We start from the raw sequence: 18,681 nt of genomic DNA, 5'->3' as shown, positions 1-18,681 counted from the left end.
TGGCTTACTGCATGCTTCCCAACTCGAACAAAACAGAAAAGTTGAGTAAAAAGTGTTCACCTGGACAATCTTTTTACCTACCCTACACTGCAGATAATTTACATGTACCTATGTGAGTGAGTACTTATCATAACCAGGTAAGATTCTCAATAGCCCAGTCTGAGTGTATCCTTCATAATGGATACAAGTGTTTTTTGATTACTATCCAGGTCCAGTGTCAGGGAAGGTAAGGAGTGTCTGTTCAAAATATGGGAAACAATGTTGAATTTCTGACTACATTTTCAGTTTGATTTTCAGGATGTGGCAAAGGTACAGGATATTGAAACCATTTTCATATATACAATGTAAGGGTTTATCAATCCCTAAGGAATTCCAGTTCTTTCAATGAATGGTATATTTGAATGTGCAATTTTGTATAAAGGAACAGCTCCTTAAGATTATAAACTTTTCCGGGAAATGCTTATCCTCTCACGTGATAAGGAAATCTGTTTGTGTTTTTCAATCATGAAATTACCATTTTTAACTTTCATTTTTTCCCCTTATTTGAAATGTGTCAACTAAGATTATCCTCTACTGTATTGACTTCATCGTTACTCACCGATTGATTATCTCCCTTTCTTACAGCATTTGTGGCCACAGTCCACTGGGCACACCCCCTTTCATGGTCATGTAATCATGATTGGCCTTGAAAGGGGATTATGTGTGCAGTGGACTGTGGTAGCAAGTGATTTATTGCCCACACTTTTCCATTGTGAGAGGTGGAAGTATGCAGTAAGAATGCATATTGTTAACTTATTCCACAGTTTCAGGTAGCATGACTATATTTGGAAATGCACATGATTTTCCTGTCCAAAATAATGATATAGCATGGATTTAGATAGCTAATCTAATTCTGTGAATATAATGAATCTTGAGGATTTGTCAGTCAGTCCAGCTTGGTAATTTCAAGGGAGAACGTGTAATTCTCAGGAGACCACGTCATACTGCTGTCAACATCACTATTGAAGAATTTTAATGTAATGAAATGTTGATTAAGACAACACATCGAAAAGAGAACAACAAAGAAAGTTTACTGAACAAATTACTGAAGCAAAGTGTAAAGCAATTAAAACCTCTAGTAAAACACCTTAACCAACACTGGTGTCGACAGTTCCAGGACATATAACCATTGTATTCCGGAAACATCAGGAAATGTTAATTGGATTAATCAGCTATCCTACCTCTAAGTATGGATCATTGTGTGTCAGAGGATTTGTAGGATTATTTCTGAATCAGCTGCAATTTTTTTCCCATTCCATCAATATTCATACTTCAAAATAATTACTGGATTACCGTATTCCCTCATCAAGCAAGTTTAACAGCATTCAGTTGGATGAATTTGTTCATGAAATACATTTTTCCTCAATAAAAATCAACAGTGGTAATTTTGTCAGCTGGATTATCTATGGATGAAATATAACTATCTGTGGCGTTTCGATGGATAATATTTGATGTACTGTATACCTGGAATTAGATCAGAATTAGATGCTGTATCTTAGTCTGTGGTACATGCATGTATGTCTAGTAAATCCATTTGTTGAATAAAAAAGAGGCCCAGAGGGCCTGTATCGCTCACCTGGATACCTAAGCAATCATGGCAAAATATTCTCCAAATGAGATAAAGGGAATATGACAGACACCAAGGCCAATTTTATGTATGGTTACAGGTTTGGGATCTCAACTGTTTCCAAGCTTTGACTCAGTAACTAGGTCCCTAGAGTTGTGGCCAGACCCCAGGATCGATTCTAATATCATGACTGCATTTGTCTCTTTTTGCCCAGCATTTGTGTATATAGTTTTGGGGTGGAGATCTCAACCGTTTCAAAGTTATGACCCAGGGGCCAAGTCTGCAAGGGTGGGGCAGACCCTGGGATCAATTCTAATATCATGACTGCATTCGTCTCTTTATGCCCAACAATTGTATATATAGTTTTGGGGTGGGGATATTAACCATTTCAAAGTTATGACCCAGGGGTTACGTCTCCAAGGGTGGGGCAGACCCCAAGGCCAACCTGGAAGCATATGTGCAATCATCTCTTTATACTCAGCAATTGTATATATACGGTTATAGGGTGGGGCTCTCAACTGTTTCCAAGCTGTGACTAAGAAACTAGGTCCCTAGGGGTTCGGTCAGACCCCAGGGTCTATTCTGATATCATGATTGCATTCGTCTCTTTATGCCCAGCATTTGTATATATAGTTTTGGGGTGGGGATCTCAACCGTTTTAAAGTTATGGCCCAGGGACTATGTCTCCAAGGGTGGGGCCAGACCCTACGGACATCCTGGAAGCAAATGTGCATTCTTCTCTTTATACTCAGCAATTGTATATATGGTTATATGGTGGGGATCTCAACCATTTCCAAGTAATACATTTTATTGGCCCCACCCCTTAGCCCGGGGGGTCAGCCCCACCATTTGTACAATTTTGAATCCCCACCTCCCATGAATACTTCCGACCAAATATGATCAATATAAATGGCACGGTTCTGCAGAAGTCGTTTATAGCAATATAACCAAATTGCCCCCTTTTGGCCCCGCCCCTCAGCCCCCTGGGGGGTCAGCCCAACAATTTGTACAATTTTAAATCCCTGCTTCCCAGGAATGCTTTTGATCAAATAAAATTGATATCCAGTGCACAGTTCTACAGAAGAAGTCGTTTGAAGCAATATAGTCAAATTGCCCCCTTTTGGCCCCGCCCCTAAGCCCCCTGGGGAGTCAGTCCCACCATTTGTGAAATTTTTAATCACCACCACCTAGGGATGCTTTCAGTCAAATATGGTTGATATCCACTTCTTAGTTCCAGAGAAGAAGCCACTTAAAGCAATCTGGCCAAATTGACCCCTTTTGGCCCCGCCCCTCAGCCCCCTGGGGGGTCAGCCCCACCATTTGTACAATTTTGAATCCCCATCACCAAGGGATGCTTCCAGTCAAATTTAGTTTAATTCCAACCAGTGGTTTAGAAGAAGAAGTCGTTTAAAGAAATTGTTGACGTACGTACGGACAGACGGACGACAGACGACACAGTATGGCATAAGCTCACCTTGGTCCTTTGGACCAGGTGAGCTAATAAATAGTTGATTTTCTTCTCAAATCTGCTTGTGCTTATACATGTGAAGGCATTTTTGTTACCTGCAACTGTCCATTATCAAACACAACTATAATGGACGGCTACTGCTTAATAATGGACAGCAACAGGTATTTCTTTGTAAATTCTTCTGTATATAATGAACAACAAGAACAAAGGATGTGTTTAACTAGTATTCAAATCACAGGTTATATTATCACTGTCTCACGGCCTGCAGGTACAAATAGACAGGTTTTGTAGTCCTTAGAGAATAAAATGAGAATACATAAGTGTTAACAAATTTGTTATTCGACCTCAACATTGATGTGTCATTATGTGTCATGGGTCAATATGTCTTTAAGTGTCATCATGTGTCATCATGTGTCAATTTGTGTCAGTATGTGTCATTATGTGTCATCATGTGTCATTATGTGTCATCATGTGTCATTATGTGTCAGTATGTGTCATTATGTGTCATGTGTCATCATGTGTCATTATGTGTCATGATGTGTCGTGTCATTATATGTCATCATGTGTCATTATGTGTCATCATGTGTCATTATGTGTCATCATGTGTCATGTGTCATCATGTGTCATTATAAGTCATGTGTCATCATGTGTCATTATGTGTCATGATGTGTCGTGTCATTATACGTCATCATGTGTCATTATGTGTCATGTGTCGTTATGTGTCATGTGTCAGTATGTGTCATTATGTGTGATGTGTCATCATGTGTCATTATGTGTCATTATGTGTCGTGTCATTATATGTCATCATGGGTCATTATGTGTCATCATGAGTTATGATGTGTCATTATGTGTCATGTGTCATCTTGTGTCATTATGTGTCATGATGTGTCGTGTCATTATACGTCATCATGTGTCATTATGTGTCATGTGTCGTTATGTGTCATGTGTCATTATGTGTCATGTGTCATTATGTGTCATTATGCAAAATACATGAGATACATGTATAAACAAAGGAAAAGATTAATGGCGTCCCTTTAAATATGTCAAGGAGAACGTTTCCTGCTAAAATGACGACACCCCGTCATTAATCTAGGGAAATCTGAGTAACATACTATCCTTAAAGAGCAAACTTGGGTTACGCATCCAAACCACAATGCACACTATAATGTTTAATCAAAATCGTTGACATTCATATCGCACAAGGCAATATAATACATGTACAGTGTATGTCACAATGAGATCAGGGCAACCGCCCAAAGTCTGAATTGTCCTGCTCCTCTTGAAACCAAATGATACTCATTGCAAACAAGAAAATAATTCTTAAAAGATATAATAGATAGATTTAGGTGCAAAAACATATATTTTTCTCGGTTCCTATGTCCAAAATAAAATTGAAGAGGCGTTTGGAATAGAGTCCATTCCTGATAACCAATTTTGACAGAGCACAGAGACTTGAAATTGATTTTTTTCAAAAGTTAAGGGTTAAGGTCAAGTCAAAGGTCACAGTGACCTATAGCTACTTCTAAATGCACTCCGCCATTCCAAGATGTCTTTGTACACCAAATCTGGTAACTCCAGGTGAAATAGTATAGAAAATAAGCCCTGGACAAACTTCTTGGACTGAAAGACGGACAGACTAAATAGAGACAATACCAGGGCATCCTTGTGATCAGCATTTTGTCGAAAAAGCACTATTTACACTGTTGGATATAAATGACATTTTGTACAATCATGTGGCGAGCTACACAATTAAAGTTCCTTCAGGAGAAATTATTTACGTATGTATAAATAACAAACTTACATAATCACATCTTTATTATATAAATCAAACACAACAGTATACTGTAATTTATAACATTACAGCACTAACAGTCATCCCTTTTCTTGTTGTTACTTTTGTTGTGGCATGATCCAGATTAAACTTGTTTTGTAGAGGAGCAGGGTGGGGTTTTTTTTTTGGGGGGGGGATGCTTTTCTGTTAACTTTAAAAATGTGAAGATTATGCCAGGTACCGAATCCGTGAAAACTAGTGGTAGAATCTACCATTTAGCTATTTTCCAATTCTTCAGCTTCTTCAAATTTTTCTTCAATGAACTTTTTCTCCTTGGCTTCTCTTAAATAAAGTTTGCTCTCAAGCTTTTTGATCAGAGCATTTTTTGTGTCTTTTGATCTGTCAGATGCACGGATGATGATTTCACCTTGAAATTGTAACGGAATGTCATCAAGATTAACACCATCAGTGTAGACTACAGCTAAACACCCCTCCTTTTGCTCCTCCTGTACACTTTCTGCAAGACACATATCCTGGTAAAATGAGTACAAATCATTTTTATTAGTTCTACTTGTTATATACAGGAAATCAAATGTAAATCTTGCTAAAGACTTTTCTGGGCCTGAGAAGACAGATTGCCCTGGAAGTACTTCGTTTTCCATCAATGATGCTTTCACATTGACACCTGACTGCCCCGGTCCACCCCGCATCTGTAGTGTCCGTAGATATTTGCAGTATTTTCCAGCATCCTCATTGTCCTCTTCACTGCACAACATCAAAACATCACCAAACTCTTCAAGATTGAACCAGTTCTTAATTAATTTTATTTTGTAGCTATATTCATGACGTTCTCTTGGTGAAAATAATTGACTGACAAAGCTGTAGCTCTCCTGATCATCATCTGGTTGATTTCCTGCAAAACAGATAAATTATAACTGTGATAATTAAATAAAAGTAACTATTTAAACATAATATTAACAACCCCCCTCCCCCCCTCTCAAGTTTGATAAGGTATTATATTAGCGTGTCCGTCTTGCACGTTGATTTCAAATGAAACATATCAGCTTAAAAAAAATTGGGGAGAACCCTGTAATTATATGCCACCGGCTGCACTTTATCATCTACTCCCACTAAAACATCAGGTCAAAACACCCATGAAAAAGATATAATAAAAGGAATTTGCAATCACAGAACAAATTTACTTATCACGTACACAGTTTTATATATATATTGATCAAGATGTAGAGGTAAGTAGAAGCAATCTCAAAGGAAGGGCAAGTGGAATTCCCTCGATATTATCAGCTATGTGTGCTTACTACTTTCATAATAATCAATCCAGAAATTAAGTAGCTGTAGAAAAAGAATATAATAAAGAATAGGGACGAATTAACACCCAACAAGATTACCAAAATCAATGACGTTGGTGCCTTAGATTCTTCAGAAAAGAGTAATTTGAGGGTTTTACCAAATTTGTTTGAATGAACTTTAACGTATTCAAGTCATTTAATTTATAGCAAACCTTTTAACATACCATGTCAAAACTGATTTATTACTTAACAAACGACAAGATATTTCAAAGATGCAAATATTGCACAGTTAATGTATTTCAATGCACCCCTTAGTGGCCCCGTTTTGTGCAGTTTTTCTTTCCCTTCGCGACTTCGTAGAACACGAACTAGGGCTGCTATTTCATGAATATCAAAATTATTAAACTGTCGGTTTATTACAAATGTAGAAGAATTCAAAAATGACCAAAATCGTAACCCCTTCTTTGCCCTCTAAAGGACACTTAGAAATTGGCAAACTATATTTCCTTTCCAAATCTGAATCCTCATCAGAAAAAATTACTTCCAAACTTTTTTTTAGTTGAAATCTATCCAGTACTTATTGAGAAAAAATTGTTTCAAGATAAACGATTTACAGGGGACAGGTGACAGACAATAAACGATGATTAGTGGATGATGGACGATAGATAACTGACAATGGACTATAGGCAACAGATCAAAATTACCTCATTTTGCAGGACAATCCATGTGGATAGAATATTTCAAGTGTTACTATATATATGGATACTGGCAAGACTGTGATGGTCAGAGGAATAATATACTGTACTTGATAATAAAATTTATATATTCTCTCTCCCCCTTGACACGTGTTTGGCAACTTAAGAATCTTTCCCTGGGGGTTGAGATTCCCAATCCCACCTCAAGGGGGTGAATGATTCTTTTTCTCTTCCCCAGCTGCTCACCCATGCCATTGTGTATCATATAAATAATGTAATGCTAATATTACAGGCTCAATACAGGGTTGTCGTGACGTTGATGCAATGTTGATGTGATATCATTGTATTGTTGACGTGACGTCACACAATTGTAATGAATAGGGGAATCACCTGTCTCAACCCTAGGGTAAGACTAATAAAATCTTCCCCTACCTTGACGGTGTGACAGAGAAATCTCCTACCCGAGGGGTGATGTATTTTGGTTGTCTAATTAATCTGAGGCTCTGCCGAGGGTTAGACATTACCAAAAACAAATCACCCCAAGGGTTGGAGACTTCTCTGTTACACGCTCAAGGTAGGGGAAGATTGTTTTTCTCCAATATCTGACTGCTGACTTGCCTAGGCTAGGGGGTGACAATGCAAGCTGATCTTTCCCAGCTTGTAAACCGGGAGGCACACTTGTGAAAGGTGGGAGAAAAGGATATTTCACACCAGAAAAAGTGCAGATACACCAGTCTAGAGTAAGAGAAATTTGAATCCCAGATAACTTCAGTTTACCTACCTCCAAGTTCTCCAGGAGTGGAATTCATTGTTGGTGCAGCATCACAAGATAAGTCTTCATCTCCATCCCATTCACTGTTCAGCACACTACTCATCATGTGGAACAGCTTTGTTCATCAAGAAACAAGAAATATCTTTTATAAAGATAATTAACCGCAGGGTTTCCTTGTATGTGGTTATTACCCTAGCTAGTCCGAAATAACTGTGTACTTAAAACATTGCTGAAAAGATGTGAACAGATTTATCCCCAAAAAATAGACACAGTTCATGAGGAAATTGTAGTAATATTGTTCACATGCTGATCATTAAAAAGGATATACATGTAGTTATTTCGGTAACTTATAATGGCATGACCATAGTTCAATGACTAGTCAAGTTATCTCCTGCCAATTCGACAGTCAAATGATCTTTACCAATCAATGCCTTTTAACCCTTTCACTGGACAGGGAGCATTGTCTTGACAGGGTCGGTCAGCCAACCCGCTTCATCATTGGGTTATCGTACCTCATTGTACTTTTTATTGGATTATGTTGAAAGAATGTCGCCCTTTTATGTTCATAAAGTTACATTTACATTTGCGCTGCAACCCACTATATGAACATTACCTTCAGAAATGCATTTCGTTTGAGTATGTATGAAAGCAAAAACTCTCGTGACGTGGTTTACTTACGAGGTCATAGATTAACCTTGTTCAATGAGAGTTTTGTCGCTTTGCTTCAAATAACAAGAAGAATGCCCCTACGTCAAATGCTTAAATGACTACGGTTAATTATTGGCACTAATTTTTAAATAGAGCTGTTCCGCCAATGTCTTTTAAAGGATATGACGCATATATACTAAACGCAGTAAATTTATTATTTAAGAACAAATAAATACAATTAGGCAATTGTTCTATAGTAAAAAAGTAAATATATGGATTGAATGGGTTTTTTTTTTTTATGTCGATATGAAAATTAAAAAAAATGCGCCTCAATCCCTATAAAAGAAAAGATTTGTTTTCGTTTCACTTTATTCCCCATTTCAGTAATTAAATTGTTACTAAAATGGGTAACTGTTACACAAATGCAGGATTATTACCCATATCAATTCTTTTTCCTGTCTTCAACTGTTCAAGTGCTGATTACATCTAAGCTTACAGTAATATTCTCCCGTGTTCAGTTTTCGACGGTCGTTTATTTCCGGGTCGCGTGTACGCTTGCGGGTCATGTCAGGGGTGATCACGGAGGCTATGTTTTGACGCCGGCACACTTGCAACAATTCTCTTCTTTTTTTTAGGAAAAATTATCTGTACTGTAAGTAACTTCTACTTTTACCGTAACGTAGTGTTTAAACCCCGTTTTGCATAATTCCAAAATTACACCAAGTTTAACACCCTTAAAGACCCATGAAATTAGCCTGAAAGTGTTTGTGACTTCTCGTCTGCTTTGCTGTCATACAGCTCCTTCAAAATCACGTGACAAATGTGGGCGGAGACACAGTTCAGAAAAAAAATGTAAGCCAAGAGATGTCAGCTTATCATTGCGTACGCGATTCGCAGAATTTTAGTTTGCTTTCGTACCGACATCTTGTTGAATAAGTTCATTTCCTTTTATTCGGAGACATAAATAAAAGATACTTCCCTTATTTTAGGTAAAAAGTCAATAAAGAGGGGAACAAATTGGTGACAATTTCTTCTCTCATGATCGTACCAGGGACTGAGGGAGAGGGTTGAGCAGTAACTAACTTTTCCTTGCTATGAAAACAAAAAGTTACCATCGAAAAATCTTTGAAATGTTTTAAACTGTTTAAAATGACTATTCCGTGCTAATTTCTGAAGTTAATGAGATTTATTTGCCTCAAACAGATATATAGTTAAACAGTTTACGTTGGAGTTAACTTTTTTCTGTCCTATTTTGCCACCGTACAGTGGAAAGTATGACCGTCGAATACTGATGACGTAGTACGCAAGCACACAAGTTAGGCAGTCACCATGTTTGTTGACATTTTCTAGCGGTGTATTATCAAATATTATAATTGATCTTTTATAGAATTAGGGCAATAATAGTAAATGACTTAACTGGCCATAGGCTTGGAATAAATTTATTTGACATGGTTCGTCAAAAAGCGATTTTGCTCTTACACCGTCGAAAACCGATGACACCAGGGTGCTGTGACGTTGGTTGCTAATGTTGTCCTATTATATGAATTAGGACTCATTTACCAGTGTTATCCTTGCCACCTGTTCACTCTGGCTGTCTGGGGGCGGGATGTCCCCCTGATCGCGCGCGATCACAGGGGTACGTTACAAATACATGAAATACACATATGCTATGTACTGATATGGGTCATGATCACAGCACACATACACATGCACGTGCATGTGTTTATCAGTATAGCATATGTTTATTTCAGACATTTGTAACGAACCCCTGTGAGCATGTGGTGTGATGGTGTGTTTGACTTTTGAGCCTTTGAAGATCGATGTGTGCACGGTAAGCTGTATGCTGGAGGTAGTAAACCAGTATAAAAATATGCGTTTTGCTTGTTATGAACTTAAAAGAAATATTGCAACAGCTGAAAAGTACAGAAATTCATACAAACCTGTCTTATGCCAATGTCTGTCAAACTTGCGACGCAGTAGCTCTATGGTGAACTTCGAATTCCAGGTACTTAAAACGTTTTAATGTTTACATCCCATCAAGTTGTACTATTCTAGCCTGGTAGTGCGTCGTACAAACCGGGAGAGCCCGGTAGTGAAATTGCTTCGGTTTGACGGACTGGACCACAGGGACCTGAAAATTTGTTACAACTATATTTGGACCTAAACTAAGGTGTTCAGAGTAATTTTACATGTTTTAGGTTTAGATCGACTTTCGGTAAAAATGACAAGTCGATCTAAACCCCTAAAATATGTAAAATTACGCTGAACACTTTTTTTTTTTTTTTAAGGTCCAAATGTTAGCTGTAACAAATTCTCAGGTCCCTGTAGACTGGAAATCGTTCTTCGAACTTTGTTATAATATAAGTAGTTATATGATATATGGTAGGTTTTTGGATCTGATGTTGCTTAATAAAAACTTTCAACAAATTATAAGGCATGGACATAGATTGATATGTAACTGCATGTATTTCGTGTACCTGTCCTAATCTTAATTAATTTGTTATAGAGCCTCTCTTTCGTTTTGCGGAAATAATTTATCTGAGAGTTAGCCCATTGCATTGGTTGCAATATTTTTGCTGGTCACTTTGGTTGGCACATGATTTTTAACCAAATTTTGTATTCAAGCTTTAAAAAGTTGCTTTAATTCTTCCAGTGTGACTAGCTGCTGATGATTTAAAATGTCCATGTTCACCTTTTCCACAAGTTGATAATTCTTTTAGGCTGTCTAATTCTTGCTGGAGATAAGTTGGCCTCAATGAAAACAATATGGTCACCCACAGACTTATATTCTAATCCAATTCCGTGGGTCACCTAAGCTTGGAGGGAAAGTTTGTGAAAATTTTGAATTTGAATCGAAACCCAGATGGAAACATACACTATTAATTAATTATCCAATGAGGCTGTAACACTAATATAACATGAATCTGTTATCTGGAGTACAGTTTCATTCTGGACTGGGGCAAGTATCCCAGGTCTGTGCCCCCGGGCATGTAGCAATACAAGTTTCTGAAGGTAACTGATTAGGTGTATACCTGTACATAATCGAAAGCTCAATTACAGGTGAATAGATATATTGGTTATGTAATGAGGACGAAAGACGAAATAAATTTTAATTTTTTGTTATATGTAAATAGGAATAATTAACTTGTCGAATCAGGGAACACTTCAAAATACTAATGTTCTACTACACCAGTCCAAATGTTACAATAATCTAAATATGCAATATTGCAAAGGAGTCTCGAAATATTATTAAATACAGTGTAATATTATAATGGACACCTAGGAACCCTTTATTAAATCAGACAGTCCATTGTTTTTTTGCAAAAGTGGACTGTCTGCTGTTGACGGAATTAAAACACAAATTTGAAAAGTAAACACGTTGATAGAAAATAAGGAATGAATTTCATAGTATACTGCACTGTTTAAAGTTCAAGGTAAACATTTTTACAGGAAAACTAAACATAAACAAATCTTAACTGCTTCTAAATTTCCATTTCATACAGTTTTCTTTCAATTTCACTCTGTACACTAGTTGCTCTAGATCTCCACCCTCTCTGTATTTTGTTCTCATCTGCCAGGACTACAAAGTCAGTATAATATCTTCGGAAATTACACTGATATCCACTGAACGGGAAACAGATTTATTCCTGTGTACCCGAAAATTGCAATCCATACCAGGGTACTCAAAATAAATGATAATGAAAATACACAACCTGTGATTTATACGTACAATGTAGCTGCAAATAACACAATTTCCATCAACTGGCCGGTTTATCATTGTGAAACAACAAATCAAACTAGTGTATTTTGTTCTTCTTTAAAAAAAATTGTAACATTGGAGCGATTAACTATTTTTCTTTCTTCATTCACAATATTATAATTAACATATATTTTTATTTCTGAAATCAGAATATGTGGTCAAACTGTTCAAAATATAAACTTCAATGTTTATTAACCTAATAGACACAATACACATCTGAATGTTATCACACAGAAATTTTGTAATAAATTAGTGCTGAAAATAATTGTGTAAATAATTGCTTATTCATCAAAAACTTTAATTTGACCATCTATTATCAAATTTATATTTCGAATTGTTCATATCTAGCAACTCAAGTGTGTCTTAATACAAAACAAGTTTATATGACATTTAGATGGAATTTGACCTTATGCATGTTACATTGTCGTTAATTGTAATTATCTACGTCAATATCTATATCCATTGTGACATTTAAGAAAAATAATGATATAGCATGGATTTAGATAGCTAATCTTATTCTGTGGATATAGTGAATCTTGAGGATTTGTGAGTCAGTCCAGCTTGGTAATTTCAAAGGAGAACATGTAATTCTCAGAAGACCACGTCATACTGCTGTCAACATCACTATTGAAGAATTTTAATGTAATGAAATGTTGATTAAGACAACACATCGAAAAGAGAACAAGAAGGAAAGTTTACTGAACAAATTACTGAAGCAAAGTGTAAATCAATTAAAACCAATCAATCAATCAATCAATAAAATATTTTATTATAGTGTCACATGTTAATATACATAAATCAAATAAGTCAATATATTACAAATACAGGTAAAACTATATTAACATCCAGCCGTTACTGGCTTATGAGACACTTAATAAACGATAATACACACTTTGAAATTAGTCGTGCAGCATAAAATAGCTACTAACGTTGCAATATATAATGATATAATGTACAAGTAAAATATTGTAACCAAAATAACAATATACGTACATTTAAGTGTTAAGACAGATTATAACCTATTTAATAAATAATAATAACCACTAAAATAGGTAGAAATTTCATAAAAATACTCTCCGCCTGCGGAACATTAAAAATACAGTCTTGCCTAAGAAATATTGAATATCTACATTGTCCATCAACAAATTAAACTTTTCATCATTATCACAGATATTAAAAGTATCACATAATTGTCTCATACGGTAAAACAGAATAAAACGCAAGTCACTATAAATAGGACATTCACATAAAAAATGAACTTCTGTTTCCACGGTGTGTGGACAAAATGGACAAAAACGTTCATTAAGGGGGGTCGGGGGACTGTTAAAACGACCAGTCTCGATCATAAGGGCAGCACTGCCACATCGCAATTTGGTCAGAACGCTCCGGTAAGGCCTAGGCATGTATTGTCGAACATAATGCTCCGGTTTTGAATCTTTTTTGAATTTCCGGTAAGTCCGTAACTTATTACCGTTTACCAATCCGCGGTCGTTCCAGAGATTACCAAACCATTCACTTTCGTCTATTAGTTTTACCTTTGTCCTTATTACTTTCATGGCCGACGGAGTAAGTTTGGTACCGGATTCTAAAATGTCAACAATGTTGTATTTATTCCCAAGTTTAAGTACACGGGATTCCCACGAGTAACGTCTTCGTTTAGACCACACATGTATTTTGTTTAAAAGCCGATTAGGGTCCGCAGATCCGACACGACAGTATAATTTAAAAACTTCAGTCCTCTGTTTACTGAGGAGAGATAACCATCCCATATCGCCTTTCACTCCAATGTTGGATGTGTTTTTTGTAGCACCAAGAAAAACTTTCATCGCGCGATTTTGAACCTTGTTTATCTGTTTTTGCTCACACTGGCCCCATATCGCTGAGCAGTAAAGAAGGATAGGTTGGACCAGGCTTTCATATAGTTTAGTGAAAACAGAATATGTCATTCCTCCCGCGTAATAGAACTTTGAAGTGAGTAATCCAAGCGCACGACTAGCAGACTTCGCTAATTCCGTCACGGCTATATCCATTTTTGCATGATCGTCAAACCAGAGACCCAAATACTTATAGCGATCCATCCGTTCTAAAGAGTGTCCGTCACAGCGAAATGGAAATTGAGTTGGCGGTACATTAGAAGGTCTGAAATGGACTATCTTTGATTTCCCAGCGTTAACTGACAGTCGCCATCTAGTGCACCAAGATGACACTATATTTAAAAGCGACTGGAGATGTTCCTCTGATGACGTCATCAGCACTATATCGTCAGCGTAAAAAAGACCGCTAAGACTAACACCGTCAATATCAAGCCCAAGGCCAGACGCATTTAATTCCTCAATCAGGTCGTTAATATAAATCGCGAATAATGTCGGCGAAGCCAAACAGCCCTGTTTTACACCACGTGACACCGATAGCCAATCAGTATGCAAGCTATTGACGCGTACACAGGAAGTGACGTTGTCGTAGAGTGCGAAGACTGCGTTGTATATTGAACCTTTAATTCCAGTCTGTAGAAGTTTATACCACAAGCACTCTCGATCAACAGTGTCAAACGCTTTACGTAGGTCAATAAAACATGAGTGCGTAGATTGTTTCGTGTTAATCCTGTTCTTTACAACATTATATAGAGAGTATACATGCTCCTGGCAACTCCTATCTTTCCGAAAACCATTTTGAGCGTCGTGAAGGATGTTATGCTGTTCAAGCCAATTGCTTAGTCGACGATTGAGAATATCACAATACACCTTACAAGGTACGGATAGTAAAGTTATGCCACGGTATGTTAACGGATTTCCATGTTCCGTAGAATTCGGTTTCACAATCGGATTAATGATTCCTTGTTTCCACTGATCCGGAACAACTCCGTGGTTAAAACAATGTGTAATTAAAGTGTGTATAATATCAATACAAGCATTGTTTTTTAAAACTTCCGCCGGGATACTATCTATTCCTGTCGCTTTGTTTGATTTTTTTCTCCATATGGCGTCCGCGATCTCATGACGTTGTATAGGTAGGTTTAGTTCAGAGATGTCAAAGTTATGTTTAATGGGCACGGTATTGTTGGTAACATGTTCTTGTATCGAACGGAGATGGGCGTCATCAAATGATTTCTCAGATCCGTCTGTTGCATAAAGGCTTTCGTAGTCTGATCGCCAACGTTCTAGTACAAGTCGAGTGTCGCTAATTATGTTACCCTCACTATCTTTGACTTCCAACGGTATCGTTGATGTTCGCTCGTTAACAATCCCAATTTTACCGATATCCCGCCAGAAATCCCTGGAGTTCGGTTGTTCAAGTTTACTTTGTAAATCCCTTAGTTGTTTCGCTTGATATTGTCTTTTGATTTTTCTATGTAGCTTATCAAAGATATTGCGTTCTGTACAAAAAGCACGCTTAAGCTGGGCTTTTGTAGATTTGTGTATGTCCAAGCACTTAAGCCAATCGCGTTCCTTTTCGCGCACAGAATTCCACTTGTCTTGTAGTGATTGATCCCAGTACGGTTTATACAGTGATTTCTGGTTGGGTCGCACTTTAGATTTGTTATATATACGCATTCCCGAGTTGTCCATTTCTTGATGCAAAAAGCTTACAAATTCATCGTACGCAGAGTTAACGGTGGAGCCGTTTATTAGCTGATTCTCAATGCGTTGAATAGTGGCGTTTATATCCGCTGTGTACTTATCTCCGATGAGAAAGTCATTCGGAACTTTCTTGGCATGGTACCGTTTGCGTGTGACGGGAACATTAACGCGGTCGCCTAAATTGCTTACGTTGTCCAAACCTACTCCATCATTAGGTATGTTCACTGTACAAATTAGGAGGGAATGGTCTGGGTAAGCTGTAGGGACAATACCGCCAGCGTCATGTATTACGTCAGACATAGTAAGCACTTTAAAGTCTGTAAAACACGTCAAATGGTCATGGGGAACGAGCATATAATCAACTACAGATCTCCCTTTTGTAGAAATACAAGTGAAGTTATTCCCATCGGAGTTGTGACGGCCATTTAACATACACATGTTAAAACCTCTAGTAAAACACCTTAACCAACACTGGTGTCGACAGTTCCAGGACATAACCACTGTATTCCTGAAACATCAGGAAATGTTAATTGGATTAATCAGCTATCCTACCTCCAAGTATGGATCATTGTGTGTCAGAGGATTTGTAGGAATATTCCTGAATCAGCTGCAATTTTTTTCCCATTCCATCAATATTCATACTTCAAAATAATTACTGGATTACCGTATTCCCTCATCAAGCAAGTTTAACAGCATTCAGTTGGATGAATTTGTTCTGAAATTACATTTTTCCTCAATAAAAATCAACAGTGGTAATTATAATGGTCAGCTGGATTGTCTATGGATGAAATATAACTATCTGTGGCGTTTCGATGGATAATATTTAATGTACTGTATACCTGGAATTAGATCAGAATTAGATGCTATCTAAGTCTGTGGTACATACATATATGTCTAGTAAATCCATTTGTTGAATAAATATATCGTTGATTTTCTTCTCAAATTTGCTGGTGCTTATATATATATGTAAAGGCATTTTTGTTACCTGCAACTGTCCATTATCAAACAACTATAATGGACAGCAACAGGTATTTCTTTGTACATTCTTCTATATATAATGAACAACAAGAATAAAGGATGACATCACAACTGTGTTTAACTAATATTCAAATCACAGGTTATATTATCACTGTCTCACGGCCTGCAGGTACAAATAGACAGGTTTTGTATTCCTTAGAGAAAAAAATGAGAATACATAAGTGTTAACAATTTGTTATTCGACCTCAACATTGATGTGTCATTATGTGTCATGGGTCAATATGTGTCTTTATGTGTCATCATGTGTCATTATGTGTCAGTATGTGTCATCATGTGTCATGTGTCATTATGTGTCATGTCATTGTGTTATTATGTGTCATGTCAGTATGTGTTATGTGTCATCATGTGTCAGTATGTGTCATGTGTCATTATATGTCATTATATGTCATCATGTGTCATTATGTGTCATTATGTGTCATTATAAGTCATCATGTGTCATGTGTCATTATGTGTCAGTATGTGTCATTATGTGTCATTATGTGTCATCATGTGTCATTATGTGTCATGTGTCATGTGTCATTATATGTCAGTATGTGTCATTATGTGTAATCATGTGTCATGTGTCATTATGTGTCAGTGTGTGTCATGTGTCATTATATGTCATTATATGTCATCATGTGTCATTATGTGTCATGTGTCATGTGTCATTATATGTCATCATGTGTCATTATGTGTCATCATGTGTCAGAATGTGTCATGTGTCATTATGTGTCATATGTCATTGGGTTATTATGTGTCATGTCAGTATGTGTCATGTGTCATTATGTTTCATTATATGTCATCATGTGTCATTATGTGTCATCATGTGTCATGTGCCATTATGTGTCATATGTCATTATGTTATTATGTGTCATGTCAGCATGTGTTATGTGTCATTATGTGTCATCATGTGTAAGTCTGTGTCATGTGTCATTATGTGTCATATGTCATTGGGTTATTATGTGTCATGTCAGTATGTATTATGTGTCATTATGTGTCATCATGTGTCATGTGCCATTATGTGTCATATGTCATTATGTTATTATGTGTCATGTCAGTATGTGTCATGTGTCATTATGTTTCATTATATGTCATCATGTGTCATTATGTGTCATCATGTGTAAGTCTGTGTCATGTGTCATTATGTGTCATATGTCATTGGGTTATTATGTGTCATGTCAGTATGTGTCATGTGTCAATATGTGTCATCATGTGTCAGGATGTGTCATCATGTGTCATTATGTGTCATCATGTGTCATGTGTCATTATGTGTCATATGTCATTATGTTATTATGTGTCATGTCAGTATGTGTTATGTGTCATTATGTGTCATCATGTGTCAGTATGTGTCATGTGTCATTATGTGTCATTATAAGTCATCATGTGTCATGTGTCATTATGTGTCAGTATGTGTCATGTGTCATTATGTGTCATGTGTCATTATATGTCATCATGTGTCATATGTCATTATGTGTCATGTGTCATTATGTGTCATGTGTCATTATATGTCATCATGTGTCATATGTCATTATGTGTCATGTGTCATTATGTGTCATTATGCAAAATACATGAGATACATGTATAAACAAAGGAAAAGATTAATGGGGTCCCTTTAAATATGTCAAGGAGAACGTTTCCTGCTAAAATGACGACACCCCGTCATTAATCTAGAGAAATCTAAGTAACATAGTATCCTTAAAGAGCAAACTTGGGTTATGCATCCAAACCACAATGCACAATATAATGTTTAATCAAAATCATTGACATTCATATCGCACAAGGCAATATAATACATGTAAAGTGTATGTCACAATGAGATCAGGGCAACCGTCCAAAGTCTGAATCGTCCTGCTCCTCTTGAAACCAAATGATACTCATTGCAAACAAGAAAATAATTCCTAAAAGATATAATAGATAGATTTAGGTGCAAAAACATATATTTTTCTCAGTTGTGATAGGTTCCTATGTCCAAAATAAAATTGAAGAGGCTTTGGAATAGAATCCATTCCTGATAACCAATTTTGACAGAGCTCAGAGACTTGAAATTGATTTTTTTCAA

The 18,681-nt window shown here is 36.7% G+C and overlaps 1 protein-coding gene across 1 annotated transcript; it reads right to left on the bottom strand.

The window, feature by feature from the left end:
• Positions 1-4,022: 4,022 nt before the first annotated feature.
• Positions 4,023-10,314, bottom strand: LOC110465008. Its single transcript, XM_021520550.1, has 3 exons — positions 10,208-10,314; positions 7,629-7,734; positions 4,023-5,758 (listed from the first exon to the last, which is right to left on the bottom strand). Exons 2-3 carry the CDS (start codon positions 7,723-7,725, stop codon positions 5,121-5,123), a joined length of 735 nt encoding a protein of 244 aa, XP_021376225.1. The 5' UTR covers positions 7,726-7,734; positions 10,208-10,314; the 3' UTR covers positions 4,023-5,120.
• Between the last annotated feature and the right edge of the window lie 8,367 nt (positions 10,315-18,681).

Source organism: Mizuhopecten yessoensis, unplaced genomic scaffold (genome assembly GCF_002113885.1).
Source record: "Mizuhopecten yessoensis strain PY_sf001 unplaced genomic scaffold, ASM211388v2 scaffold11047, whole genome shotgun sequence".
Lineage (NCBI taxonomy): Eukaryota > Metazoa > Mollusca > Bivalvia > Pectinida > Pectinidae > Mizuhopecten > Mizuhopecten yessoensis.
Note: the sequence above shows the minus strand (reverse complement) of the source record. Positions and strands in the feature narration are given on the sequence as shown.